Raw genomic sequence first — 15443 nt, 5'->3', positions numbered from 1 at the left:
TTATCCATTTTATTAAATATATGACTATATATATTTTTATATTCAATCTCACCTTTTATTCTACATATTGAATTTAAATTAATTTGAAATCCTCCTTTGCCCTCATCCTTTTGCATCCCCCTAACTTCTTCCACTTGAACTCTTAATCTCTTCATTGAGGTATTCCTCCTCTCTAATCATTTGCACATTCCTAGTCCTTTGGGTTAGGGAGAGGGTCAACTCATATTCCTAATCTTAAGTGGTAAAGCTACTTGCCTCCTTAAAGACTATCTCCTTTCAATATAATATCACACATGATACTCCATCCTCTTTATCCTCCCCAAGGAATTAAAAATTCTTTCACTATACTGTCCCAAGTACCTCGGAGGATGAAGACAAGAAATGCCCTTAGTTTCATCATTTTCAACCACCTCCTCTCCTCTCCTCGTAGGTTGACACTTCATAACCTCTCATGATAGGCGTGTACCAAATAGATTTCCATCCTTGATCAATTTCCCCTTTCATCCTAGCCCTCCATTTCATTTCTATCCACACTTAGCCAAAAATCATCTCTTCCTTTCACAATGCAACTACAAACTATAACTTCATATTGTTGGACTAACTGCCAACATTCCCCTTTGGGATTTGTAACATGGTTTAATCGCCTCTTGTGTTCTATAAGTCTAGTGGTTGTATCAGTTGATCTTTTGGTGAAACGACAATTCTAGCTTGCAAAAAGTGATATTAGTGCTTGGTCACAAGTTCAAATCTCCTTTGGTAACATTGGGGGGATTGATGAACTAACTTCTAATGTTCCCCTTCGAGATTCGTGACACAAGTTAATCCTCTCATGTGTTCTACTGTATTTATATCATATGAAGATTGTAAAACATGATACTTGATACTTTTTAAAGATTTTTAATATTATATTTTAAAGAATTAAAAGTTTCATTTAATTAAAAACAAAATAAAATTACATATACATAAATAATACAATAATACAACAATTTAAGGCAAAAAGCCTATAACGCAACGGTAACTTGCAAGTTTCTCATGTGGGAGGTCTTGGGTTCAAATATACCTTTGCTTAACATATAATAATAATTTAAGAAAGAAATACAATTATATATTATTATTATAAAAATATTTTATATACTACAATAAATTTATTAAATGGAAACTAGATTTATACTGTCTAAAGTGAAACTCCATTTCATGGCACTTGTTTGATATGCAATAAGTCTAGATTTATACACTGTCTAAAGTGAAACTCCATTTCATGGCACTTGTTTGATATGCAATAAGTGTAAATTTCGAGATACAAAATGAACAATATGTTCTGTTTAAACTTAAGAAAATAATACAACGAAAATATTAGAGAAAACGTTAAAACCAGACCTCAAATGTATTTTTCACTGTAAGAATAATTATTAATCAATTAAAATTTTATTTTTAATTAAAAACACAGAACAACATGGAACAAAAAGGAAAGGAAAGCGTTTTAATGGTCCACCGCAGCAGCCATAATTTTTGGGTTGACACAAATACCAATGTACACGTGAGATCTCGACCCAAAAAGTTGCCGAATGCTCTGGAGAAACAATCACTAGCGGGAAAAACAAGTCAAACAGAAATCAAGAGCGCCACCTGTAATACTGGCAAAGCGGGGTCTCATGAGTGTCCCTCATGTTTTGGGAATGGTAATGGAGTTGATAGCCTGACAGCGGGCTCTCCATCTTCTACGGTAAGCATTTCGCATTTAAATCCTAAACAATGCGAAGCTTTGCACACGATTCCTATCAGCGTTACTCGAAATGGCACATTCTATACCAATGCAAAACTTCTCCGCGGAATCCACATCTTTCAAAAACAGGCGTCATTCCAGGTTTTTTTTTCCCTCTTGCAGAATTTTTAAATCCTAGTTGTCATGATAACTGCTGGAAAATTGCTTGATTCAGAAAATGCGACTATAAGATGAAAATTTAGGATAAATAATTGCTAAACTTTGAAAGGCTCTGTAATCTGTTTGGTTTGATACGAGTTTACATAAAATGAGACTATTAGATGAAAATATAGGGTAGATAATTTTTTTGAAAGCCTCTGTACCGTATTCGCTTGATTATGGAAATCTAACCATCGATCAAGCTCACAGCATGGATCGATTTGGATTGAGGGACTACGAATTACATGGACATAGGTTTTGTATCGGTCTGAAATGATTTAATCTTTGCATCATCATCCCCCATCGTTGCCGGGCACAATTGTGCAGTACATTTATACTGGTTTTGATGGTACACCAAAGCCGGATGAGTGCAAGAGCCTCTAAAGACATTCTTTTGGTCTGTTGGTGTGGGGTTACTTTTACATGTAAATCACTTGCGAATTTTAGTCTTTCTATACAATAATTATCCAGGTTTTCACTATTTGATAAATCAGCTTAATTTCGGTCCAGGTGTGACTGTATCATTGTTGCTCTGCTCAGCAACCCTTGGTAAGCCACGAGCCTAATTAATCGGTATCGGACAGAGACTTCATAGCTTCAAACTTTTGATGTTTATTATATCAAAAGATAAGATTATTGTAAATCATCTTTGGATTTTTGTACCTAAAGAAAAGGTGAATCAGCTCCCTTTAGCCAAATTTCATTTGATTTGTCTTGAATTAGCCCAATTTCTATTATGCTAGCTTCACTAGCAGGTTCTGATGTTCTAATTTGTATGTTGTTCGTTCTACACACCTCATCTCAATCGAAAGACCTAAAATAATTAAGTTCTAAACAGAAACCCCAAATATTTCAGGGTTTGATCCTTAATATCTTAAAACAAGTCATCGCAGGGGTTTATTCACAACTATTTTAAATAGAACAATCAAGGATTGGTCTGGGTTTATCCTCAACTTTTCTCTGAAAATCATTGTAAATAATTTGATTTGATCAAACTATTCCACAATTTGCAGAATGCCATAATACTCGAAGACCTAGATCAGACGAGTTAGGTAATTCGATCAAATTTACTTTTTCCATAGATTAACAGACTTACAGATCCAGTATATAGGAGAAAATGAGTATATTCAATTGATTAAACTTCAGGAAGGGACTAAGATGAATTCTGAATTGGCTTCAGTCTGCAAAAGGTCCAATTAATAAAAGTATCAATTTTGACTAAAAATGTCGCTTATTAAAATTTCTGCTGTGTACACTTCTGATAGCATATAATACTTATAAAGAAATATGATTAAAATTTGATATATATCCTGTAACACCACCATTGAAATGGTCTCTATTAATAGATCACAGTAACAATTAAATTGTCCTCGCTTGGTAATATTTTCTTCATTTTCACGAATTATTATTATTTGGCGAGCATTATAGAACTACATGCAATTTTTGAAGGCCAGATATTCTTGAACAAGTTGCACAGGATTGATTTCATGTTCGCCAGGTTCGATATGTGTTTCTCCCCTTAAATTGGTACACAATTGTTTGAAGTGGCAAGAAAGAACTCATTGCTATAATCAATGCAAAGGAGTTATTCAGGGTATCCACTAAGGGAATATTCAAGAGTCTGCACAGTCTAATAGTGAACCATGAATTTAGTTTTATACGGTACCAGGCTCTTGATGCTTATCTTGCTTATTGAAGACTAAGTGCCACGGTCCACAAAATCCTGACCCTGCCCTCGAGTTAGCTTATCTCCCGCCTTTCACGGTAGGTTATGGAATTGGAATAGGTTTTAAGTTTTAGTTCAATATGCTTGTGCTAGAAGAAAGGGCCCCGATCCTTGCCTATATATTTTGTTGTCCGAGGCCTCAACTAACCTACTTCCTGGACTTTAATCGTTTGTTCTGGAGCTAGATCACAATGATCTTGCTGTTCTTACCCAAGAGATCACGTTGCTTTCTCCAATCTGTCAGTGGTGGAATCATCTGTCTTTGTCTTGGTTCGATTTCTACACTTACAAAACATGAGCTGGATTGATGGCGAATTTTGATGACGAACTTGTCCAGTGACTTGCTTAAACCTTGCTTTGCATTCAAGACTCGTCTATTCCCACCATCCAGCAAGTGATACTATCAAATTAGCTCCATATTTTTTGTTTCAAATGTTAACAACTTCAAGGCTTTGAAGACTCCTTTTACAGAGGAAGAATTTCGTGGTTGGTTTTGTGAATCAAGAATCAGAGATAGTTCCATTTAAAGAAGGTTTGAAGTTTAAATAAGGTGTTTTTGTAGCACACCTGTTGTGTTCAAGAGTAGTAAATTTGTTAAAGCTTGATGACACTGACAGTTGATATTGACTGTCCTGAGGACGTGCTTAGAGGCAGATAAAGACATGTGCCCTGAGATTCTTCTATTTTCTTAAATACTTCATGCCAAAATCAATTGGTAAGGTTTGTAATTGGACAAAATTGCCCCCAAACCTTCATGAGGGGTGATGTGCCTGTCTTTCCTTTCTCCATTTTAAGGTAGGGTTTTGTGAGGGGGTTTAAGATTTTATTTTAAGAAAGAGGAGATTAGGTGACCAAAATTTTGTTTGGCTATTAGATTATTTGGAATCTTCTTTGTTAAAAATAGGAGTTCCTATCTTTTAGCACTATTTATTTGAGTGAATAAAAGGTGTGGGATTAGAAATGACTCCACCAACTTAGAAAGTCCATATTAGGACAAGGGTCCATTAGAGGGGCTTAAGCTCTATTTTAAAGGAGCTGGATGTCCCAGGACACAAGATTAATTGAAATATCTTGTTACAAAATAGGAGCCTCTACTTTCTAAATCTCAGAATTTGAGTTGGTGAGAACGGAATGGGACTAGAAATTGTCCTACCAATTTGTCAATTTAGAAAAATTTTCTGCCACATGCCAAAATTTGGAGCAAGACTAATCATTTTAACATAATTTCTTTTAGTGCTTAATTTTTAGAAAACTAAAGGTGGGGTCCCATGGGCACCTGCTTCCTTGAAAATAGAGCAGGTGCTGCTGAGATTTTTTAGGGATATTTAAAAAGGGAACCGGTCCTATGGATTTATATGTGAATCCGCTTCAAAAAAAACATAGCTGCTAAATTTAAGGAAGTTTTTGTCTCATGAATTTGAAATAAATGAAATTAAATTTATTCATAAATTTGTTTGGTGGGAATTCATTTTGGTGGGAAAATGAAGTGTAGATTGTTGACAAATGGCATAATTCCTTTCTAAGCTGGTGGGGCTAAATTCAGCCCCACCCCTTTTTCACCCGCTCAAATTGAGAGGGCTAAAAATTCGGGGCTCCTATTTTGTAGGAAAAGATTCCAATTAACTCTTTAGCCCCCCACTAAAAAGGTATCATGGAGCCACCTGCTCTACAAAAATAGAGCCCAAGCCCCTCCCATGGAACCCCTCCCCAAAGATTTCTCAAATTTTAGAACTAAACAGTTGAACTGAATTGAAGAATAAAATTCATGAAATTACCAGCTTTAAACTATTCCTAAAAATCCACAAGCAGCTCCACCTATACTTTCAAGAAATAACCCTTCCATAGAACCAGCCTAATTATTAAAACTATCATATAAGAAACTTAATCAAAATGAAGAACCTAGAAAGAGAGACTGAAACTAATAATTTAGAAAGTTATCTTTAATTTACTTTATGACTATCATAATATCATTGATCAACAATTACATATCATACTACCAATTTTTTTTAACTCAATACATCTGTACGCAGCTGTACTGTACCCAAGGTACCGGCATACCAAAACCCTATACCATACCCATTCCTGTACTAGACTTGGCAACTTAGCAAATTTCAACTGACTAGCCTTCTAAATTTCCCTTTGAGGAGGATAGAGGACATCATCGAAAGGAACACACTTGCACAAGACTTATATATGGATTTTCAGCAGATCAAGAGCAGCGATGTAAGGATTACTACCTACCTAACTTGCTGGGATACTTTTTCCCTAACAAATATTCAACAGAAGCCATTGAACTTCATGAAACACGGTTTAGTAAATTGGGGAGATCATTCTGCCAAAAAGTTCCATATAGGTAGAAAATCTTTCCGCTCCTGTTTTGGCACGTTTCTCTTATATTGGTTGATATATCATGATCCGTAAGGATCCAAAAAGAGAAAACACATTGACAAAAGGATTCATTTTGGAGTTCTGGGGTTTCAAATGCCTCGAAGGGACTAGCAGTATGAAACAACTGGTTTTTTTAGGGGTGGTTTTGAAGCTGCCACATTTGTTAGGAGGGTTTCAAAACCTCGGGTTCCCTAAAGAGCGGTTTTAAAATCAGAGAGGAGTTTATGAAAAGAGCTCAATATAGCGTTCTTGAAAGGAGAAATGTAATGATAAATAGGGTAAGTTTAGTCACAAACAACAAACAACTGCCACATGCCAGCAACCTCTAGATCGAAAATAACAAAATTTTTGAATTTTTTTTGCTGTATTTTTGTGAATTACGGTCTATATTTACCAATAAGCAGTGCAAGACGATTGAAGTATCATTAATCGTCGGATCTTTCACTTGTCAAATTTGGCGGTGGGCACGCTTGAACGTGTCAAGAAAAGTCTGTTTCTGTCGGGTTCACGTATGTTCCAACCAGTCATAGTAGAGCGGGGATGACTTCGCTTGTTTTTGGGGTCTTTTGGGCTTTGACCTTCCTGCCGAAAGATGTTGACGGAGCTGTAGGGTGCTGATGGAGCGGATGGTAGATGAGTTATCCATCGAGCTTTTGCTTAACAATAGATAAATGGAAAAAAAATTGCGTACAGAATATAATTTGAGGAAGAAAGTTTGGTGGATCATTTATTTTTAGCTTGGCGAACCAAAAACAATATCCCTTTACCTTATTGTAATTTGTTTAATAATAGTAATATCGGGGACACTTGAACATTCCTCTCAACAATATTAGTAACACCATTGCAGCCACTTACTATATTAAACTGTTATTTATCTTATTAAACTTATAGCTCTAATATAATTAATATTTTCCAGTTTTCTTTTCAAAATAAAAGATCGTTTAGTATTAAAATTATATTAAAATATAAAAAATACAATAAATTTTAGTAGTAAAATATTAGTTGTATAATATTTTCAACGTTCAAATAGAAAATAAATAATAATTTAAAAATAAAAAGATTGATTACTATAAAACTATTTTAAAATGTTGATATATAATATCTTTTAATAGTCAAATGTTAATTGTATACTAATTTTAATGTTAAAATAGAAAATAATTAATAATTTAATTATAAAATCTAATTTATATTTATGAATTATTAAAATTCATTTATTTATAACTATTTATCATATTAGACTAATTTTTTAAATTTTTACTTGAGTTTATATAACAAACTAAATTTCAACCACTTTTTCTTCCTTTTTACTCGAGAACTAATGCAAGACTATTGAACTCTTCTTCTTGTCAAATTTCTAATGGTCATTTCTGTGTTAGGGTTAGGTTATAGTTGTGCATGTAGTTTAAGGTTTTATGGTTAGGATAAGGAGTTATTATGGTTAGTCTTAGAATTTTAATTAAGGTTAAGGTTGGGATTGAGGTTCGATATAAGAATATGGTTAGTGTTATGGTTAAACTTGGGGTTTTTATGATTAGGAGAAATTACTTTAGTTTTAATTCACCATTAGGGTTAGGGTTGTGTTTAGAGTTGTTTATAATTAGTAATAAGATTAATAAACTAGTATAGATGGTTGTCAAATTTCACTTAGAAAGATAAAAGTAAACATTAACATACTCACACCATCCCATTCCACCTTTTCATACTGTCATTCTATCTATCTATAATAAAGGTTCGTATAAGGTTCAAGATTATTGTAGTGTTAGGTTCTAGATGATGGTTAAAGTATTGTAGTGTTAGGTTCTAGATGATGGTTAAAGTTACAAGACATGATCTCGGCCTCATCCCTTTTAGATGTTGGGGGATTTGCACTCAACAAGACTTGATCCCTGGTGGGCTCTTTGTGAGCCTTTCAACTTCACCAATAGACCAAGGGCCCTTTGAGAGCTAGGATATTTATCTTTGTGTATCTTCTATCTATCTATCTTGTTTTTTCTAACCATCTCTTTTTCTACTAACTTTATCAATTCCATAAATATATGCACAAAAAAATCAAATTGTTTCTTTATTTGAACTCAAATATCTCTTCAGCGTATCCATTGCACCCTAAGGTGCGATTGCTAGTTTATTCTATGTGAACAACTTTTCTATTTTCTCCATCAAATGTAAAGAGTTTTCATGTATTAATCTAGTTTATGGAGCATAATTTGTTGAATATTGTGAGTCAAACTAGTTAATATGGTCTATATGAACGTCATTGCTTTCCATCTGTATGGTCTATATGAACGTTAGTGCTTTCCATCTGTACCATATCTCCAGGTATTGACTAAACAACAAAATAAACGCAATAAGAGAAGTTTTGCCTCGCTAAGATATACATTTTTGTTTTTTTAAACGTTGGCTAAACAACAAACTAGAATAATACAAAACATATAAGATTTAAAAAAAAAAATACTAGTGTTAACCCTTGTAAAATAATAGTTTTTTTTGCAATGACATTAAACTTTCTAGAATGCAAAATATATAAGAAAAGTTTAAAAAGAACATTAGTGCCCCCTTTGTAAGATATTAGTTTTTGCAGGAAACTAATGGAATCATGTGATTCCATATTAATTATATAAATCTAATTTTTTTGAAGATATACTAATGTTTGCAAAAGCTATATTAATTTGTATTTTTTTTAAATTGAAAAATACAATTTTTTGAAAATTGTATTGGCTCATGATTAAAAAGGCAATAAAAAAATTCAAATTTCTTCAACAAAAATACAAATATTTTCTAACAACTCTATTAATAAATGCATTAATTACAACTTTATCATGTTCACATTTGTGACAATGGATTAACTTTTAAAAAAAAATCATTTTTATCTTCCACTTCACAAATGAATGTCTAATCAATATTAATTATCCCTATCTATTTTCCTTACCAAGTTCAAATATAGAGTTAAATGTTTTATATTTCTTTTTAAATATATTTATTATTAGTTTTACATTGATGTTTAATTTTTGTAATTTAAAAATGTTATTCAAATATAGATATTTTAATCAAATACAAAGTTAAATGTTTTATATTTCTTATTTTAAATACATTTATTATTTAAGATAGTTTATGAAGAAGAAGTCATATGAATTTATAGAGTTAAATGTTTTTAAAGTTGTATAATTTAGATATTTTAATCAATGGATGTCTAATCAATATTAATTATCACAATTTCAAATATAAAGTTAAATATTTTATATTTCTTATTTTAAATATATTTATTAGTTTTATATTGATGTTTATTTTTGCCAATTGTAAAATGTTATTTCTTTAAGTTGTATAATTTAAATATTTTAATCAATGAATGTCTAATCAATATTAATTATCAGAATTTCAAATATAGAGTTAAATGTTTTATATTTTTATTTTAAATATATTTATTATTAGTTTTGTATTGATGTTTATTTTTGTAATTTGTAAAATGTTATTCAAATATAGATATTTTAATCAAATATAGAGTTAAATATTTTATATTTCTTATTTTAAATATATTTATTATTAGTTAGTTTTTTTTTTTTGGGCAAAAGTGGACAAGTCACTATATATATATATATAAAACTGGTTCAAGAGCTCAACTGGGAAAGAACCAGAAAAGAAAACCCAGCATCGTTGCAATATGTACAAGTGACTAACATCGATATTTACAATCTTATTATATTGATGAACAAAACTAATACCATCAAGAATTCAAAATTTATCGAATTTTACATTTTTATGCGTATCAAACAGTAAGCATGGAGGACCTGAATTCAACCAAGATTGTTAGCAATTAACATAGCATGCCTGAAGTTTGGAAAAATTACCCAAAAAAATAGAGGGAAGCCTTTGTGCTATCTTTCTTCCATATCCCTGCATCAGGTGCCCTTAGCAGAAGTGGATGCCAAACCAGGATTGACAGAGAAGCCCCATCCAAAATTTGAACATGTTAGAGGAGCAACCTCCCATCTCGAATTGGAGCCTTCAGTTGCGACATCTGAAATGCCAGTGGTAGAAGGCGCACCCCAAACATTTGATTTGGGGAAATCCGAATGGGGAGACCAAGTAGTTTCTTGTGAGACATGGTGTACAAAGCTAGGAGCACTGATAGCCAAAGCCTACCAGACACCTCGTTCACGAATCGACTAAATTGGGGGAGCCAAAGGTATCTTCATGTGGGTTGATTTTGCTCGTGCATCAGAAGTTGGAATACCCAAAATATAAAACAATTTATTATTAGTTTTACATTGATGTTTATATATATATATATTTCTTATTAGTTTTACATTGATGTTTATTTTTAACAATTGTAAAATGTTATTTTAAAAAAGTTTACTCTATGTTTTACTAGCTACTATTTTACAATTTTGCTCAATTTTTTTTATACCATTAATATTACCCCTTAAACTTACTACATATTTCGGTACTTTGATTTAAGTAATCAAAATTTTTTTTAAATTAAATATTTCAACTTATAATTGAATTGGTAGAAATGAGTAGTTCATTTATATAATATAATTTTTATTATTATTTATATATATTTTAAAATTATAAAATTATTAATATTTTTCAAATTCTCTTCAACTCTCTCTATTATTCTACCTTTACTTATCCTTATAATAGCATATCATTCTCTCTTTTAGCTCTCTCTTCGTATAACATTATATCCTATAGGCATCTTTGATATCAACACTAGCTTAGTTGTATATATACAGAAAAATGTTAAGAATGTTTCCATTTTAAAAGATACTTCAACATTTTCCATTAATTCCTCACAAAACACGAAAACTAATCTTGAGCCATAAGTTTCCATCAGTAAAACACAGAGGCGTTGACAAGATAGAGATCATTGCAAAAGCTACTTCAGTCAACCATAAAAACATGAAGGCAGGAACTTTGGCGCATGCACCCCTTGTTGATAATAGCATTAAACTTGAACTCTTATTTTCTAATTAGTTCATGCTTATATTCAATAATTTAAGCTTATTTATTCAGCTCGGGTAGACTCAACCCAAGACTTCTCCAATGATCACATTTTACGATTGTATTATAGACTCTTGTCTTAATATTTTTATAATATTATAAAATATTAAAAATTATTATCTATTTAAATCTTAATAATTATGTAATATTTTTTACTATTCAAAATATATTTTCATTAAATGACAATTTTTAACATATCTTCACTATAATATTAATAGTAATAATCCGTTTATGCAATTTGACAGTCATCATGTCAGTTGTTCTATTCAACTCCATTAACTATTTAAACTCTTAAGTTAAATCAATGTTAGTTTGTATAGTTGATTGTTTCTTTAGTTTTCTGGTTTTTGTCAGTTGAACTATTTTCATAGTTGAACGACTATTAATACCGGTGTATATTTATTGTTACATGCGTTGATACAGTTTTTTTGTTTTTTTTCGTTAAATATTACACAATCATTTCCAAAACTTTCAATGATAAAGCACGAGATCACCAAAATCCAATATCCCACAATCCTGATGATAGCAGAAGATCGCACCTTATCACATCAGCATCACCTGTAAATTGAAATTACAAAATGAGCATTAACAGTTGATGAAATGCCCCTTGCCCTGTGAAATCTCAACCGAAAAAGATGCTGAACTTTGTGGAGGAACATCCATTGGCGGGATAAAATTCAAATAGAAATGTAGCGGGCCATGTGAAAATTAACACTATTACAGTCATTGATTATTAATCTTCTATCGTAAACGATTATTAAACTGCTGAAAATAAATTCACAACTAATATCGAAAAATAACACCATTGCAACTTCACCAATACAATACAGAAAGAAATTCACAACACAAAGAACAATATTTTTGGACAAATTGTCCTTGGAAAAACCCTAAGGGAAAACTAGTACTGTAGATGGAAAATATATTAACTCTAGCAAATCAAGAGATACAAAATTCCTTGCCTCTCATTGGTAGAATTCAGACAACCTCCTAATTTCTCCTGCTGATATTCTCCATTGTTATCCCCAACGCTATCACTGTGCCCTTGCTAACACTGCAAGATTGTTTGCTATCACTGCAAACTCATTTGCTAACACTGCAAATGCTTCTACAACTTGTGTTCCTCTATTTTGTTCTTCTGTTGCTTTATTCTTCAAATGCCTCCATTGACCCCCTTTTATACTACTTAACCAAGAGGTTTCTAGTTGCGTCTTGATCAAGACAACCTAACCAAGAAGTTTCTAGTTGCTTCCTAACCAAGAAGTTTCTAGTTGCTTCTCGATTAAAACAACCTAACCAATAGGTTACTAGTGGCTTCTAGAAGGAGTCAATTAATTAACAAATAAGTATTTGCTAATTAATCACATGTGGACGAACAACTGTCCAAGCTACCTAAAACTAACACTCCCTCTTAGCAAGGAAGTTGTTCTGCATGACACCTAACTTATCTCTGAAGAAGATGAATTTCGCTTTCTGCAATGCCTTAGTTAGAATGTCTGCTACTTGCTCCTCTGTAGGTATGTAGTGTAGTTGAACAACCCCCCGTTGTACACAGTCTCCGATGAAGTGATATTTGATGTCTATATGTTTAAACCTCTCATGAAATATTGGATTCTCAGACAACTTGATGCAACTCTGATTGTCACAGTGTATCACAGTAGTCTCAAACCTTTTGACCAAACAAGGCTACTAACAACTTCCGAAGCCATATAGCTTCACATGTCGCCATGCTAGCTGCTATGTATTCTGCTTCCGTTAAACTCAGAGCCACAGATTTCTGCTTCTTGCTGAACCAAGATACAACTCCTAATCCTAAAATTGAAACAACACCCTGAAGTGCTCCTTTTGTCCATTGTACTTCCTACCCAATCTGCATCAGTATAGCCCATCAACCTGATACCTTCACCTCAAACATATCTGATCCCATACTCAACTTTACCACGCAAGTAAAACATACATGCTTGGCCGCTATCCGATGCATTCTCTTTTCTTCAACCATGCACTGACTAAGAGAGTTTACTGCAAATGCTATATCTAGCCTAGTGTTGACCAAATACATAAGCGAACCAATCAATTGCCTATATAAAGTGGGATCTACATCCTTCTCCTTAGATGTATCTACCTTCCTCCAATTTGTGATCATGGGTGTAGGCATGGCTTTGCAATCCTCCATCTTGAATCTCTTCAAGATTTCAATGCAATATTTCCCTTGACCAAGGGAAATCACTCCATTTGTTTGTCATACCTCCATTCCTAGAAAGTAGTGCATAAGTCCCAAGTCCTTCATCTCAAACTCTTCTGCAAGGTCCCTCTTGCGGTCTTCTATGAGCCCTAGTGAACCTATAAGAAACAAGTCATTCACATAAAGAACAAGAATGTGAACCTCACCACTAACCACCAAGTAGTAGAGGTTAGCATCCGCTTCACTCTTCACAAAGCCCATTTGTTGCAAGTATGTGTCAATGCGCTCATACCACGCTCTGGGAGCTTGCTTGAGTCCGTATAGTGCTTTCTTCAATCTGCACACGTGGGTCTCTTTGTTGTGTGCTACAAAGCTTCTGGTTGCTCTATGTATACCTCCTTTAACTCACCATTAAAGAATGCTATCTTGACATCGATTTGATGGATCTGCCATCCCATCTGTGTTGCAAATAAGATCATAGCTTGTATAGAAGTATACCTGGCCAATGGAGCAAATATCTCCTTGTAGTCTATTCCCTCCTTCTGAGAGAACCCCTTGGCCATGAACCTTGCTTGGTATTTCTCGATGCTAGCATTTGCACCGTGCTTTATCTTATAGATCCAGTGTGATCCAACTACTGCCCTATTTGTTGGTCTAGGCACTACCTCCCACACATCATTTTGCATTATTGAGTTATGCTCCTCAACCATAGCATTCGGCCATACCTGATGCTCTGTAGCCTCTTAATACCTGGAAGGTTCACTATCTACCAACTGACTAACTAATGCCACATAGTCATTAAACTTGGCTGGTTGTCTCCACTGTCTAGTACTCTTCCTAGGAGCTCCCACAAACTCCTAAGTATCCCTTTGTGTCTCTTGAACCTCACGGTTCTTGTTGCCAAATGTAGAGGATGAAATATCAACCTCTAAGTCTTCTATATGCATATCCTTTTGCACCTATTGCTCCATGCTCTGTGAATCTTCACCACCTGAGCCTACACTTGTATTGGTAATTGTATTTGTGCTCTGCTGCCCTTGACTAGGCCTTGGAGCTTCTGCTGGTTGCTCACTCTGATCATTTGCTGACAAATCTCTAGACCTTCTAAATGCCTTGTCCTCCATGAACTTGACATCACGTCTAACAATAATTCTTCTGGTCCTAGGGATAAAAATCCTATATGCCTTTGAGGTTTCACTGTACCCAACAAAGTACCCTCTCTTTGCAGTCTGATCTAACTTGGTACGTGTATCACCTGGAATATGACAATATGCCAAACTCCCAAATATTCTGAAATGGCTAACATCAAGCTTCTTACTAGTGAAAGCTTTCTCTGGTGTCATGCTCCCTAGTACCTTGTGTGGAACCCTATTTTGAATGTAGACTGTTGTATTACATGCTTTTGCCCATAAGTAGTGAGACATATCCTGGTCATGTAGCATAGATCTTGCCACCTCTGATATAGAACGGTTCTTCCTCTTAGCAACTCCATTCTGTTGTGGATTGTAAGGAACAATCCACTCTCTCTTGATTCCTTCCTTGGTACAAAACTCTTGGAAGTTATTTCCTTTGTACTCGCCTCCATTGTCTAACTGAAGAACTTTTATCTTCCTTCCTGTCGAGTTCTCCACTAAAGCCTTGAACTCTTGGAACTGACTGAAAACCTCATCCTTGATCTTCAAGAAGTATATCCAGGTCTTCCTGGAGAAATCATCGATAAAAGTAACATAGTACTCATATCCTTTGATAGACTTTGTTGACATCGGTCCACATACATCTGAATGTACTAGATCAAGAACAACTTTAGATTTGGTGTCACTCCTTGGAAAAGATGCTTTCGCAAACTTCCTCAACATGCATCCCTTGAGAAATCATCGATAAAAGTAACATAGTACTCATATCCTTTGATAGACTTTGTTGACATTGGTCCACATACATCTAAATGTACTAGATCAAGAACACCTTCAGATTTGTTGTCACTCCTTGGAAAAGATGCTTTCGCAAACTTCCCCAACATGCATCCCTTACATACATCATCATGCTTTGTGCTCACCTCTGGAACACCGGTCACGGTCTCACGAAGCAATTTGAGTGCTCTATGATGAATATTGCCCATCCTCCTATGCCATAGCTCTCTAAGATCTCTAGGATTATTGCTGCTCATGAGTGCCTTAGGAGTATCAAATTGCAACCTATAAAGGCGACCACTCCTAACTCCAATAGTTATGGGT

The 15443-nt window shown here is 33.9% G+C and overlaps 1 protein-coding gene across 3 annotated transcripts in view; it reads left to right on the top strand.

Moving 5' to 3' along the window:
* Positions 1-1653: 1653 nt before the first annotated feature.
* The window catches only part of LOC149578847 (uncharacterized), a 52651-nt gene continuing 38861 nt past the window's right edge, over positions 1654-15443 (top strand). For all 3 annotated transcript variants that reach the window (XM_089832110.1, XM_089832119.1, XM_089832103.1), the window contains exon 1: positions 1654-1864. In XM_089832110.1, coding sequence (XP_089688236.1) covers positions 1794-1864 — 71 coding nt within the window. In that variant the 5' untranslated portion in view covers positions 1654-1793. The remainder of the gene's footprint in view (positions 1865-15443) is intronic.

The sequence above is a fragment of the Cupressus sempervirens genome, chromosome 1 (assembly GCF_028749045.1).
Source record: "Cupressus sempervirens isolate cs-2001-9-10 chromosome 1, ASM2874904v1, whole genome shotgun sequence".
In the NCBI taxonomy this organism is placed as follows: Eukaryota; Viridiplantae; Streptophyta; class Pinopsida; order Cupressales; family Cupressaceae; genus Cupressus; species Cupressus sempervirens.
This window is presented reverse-complemented; position numbering and strand designations above follow the sequence as displayed.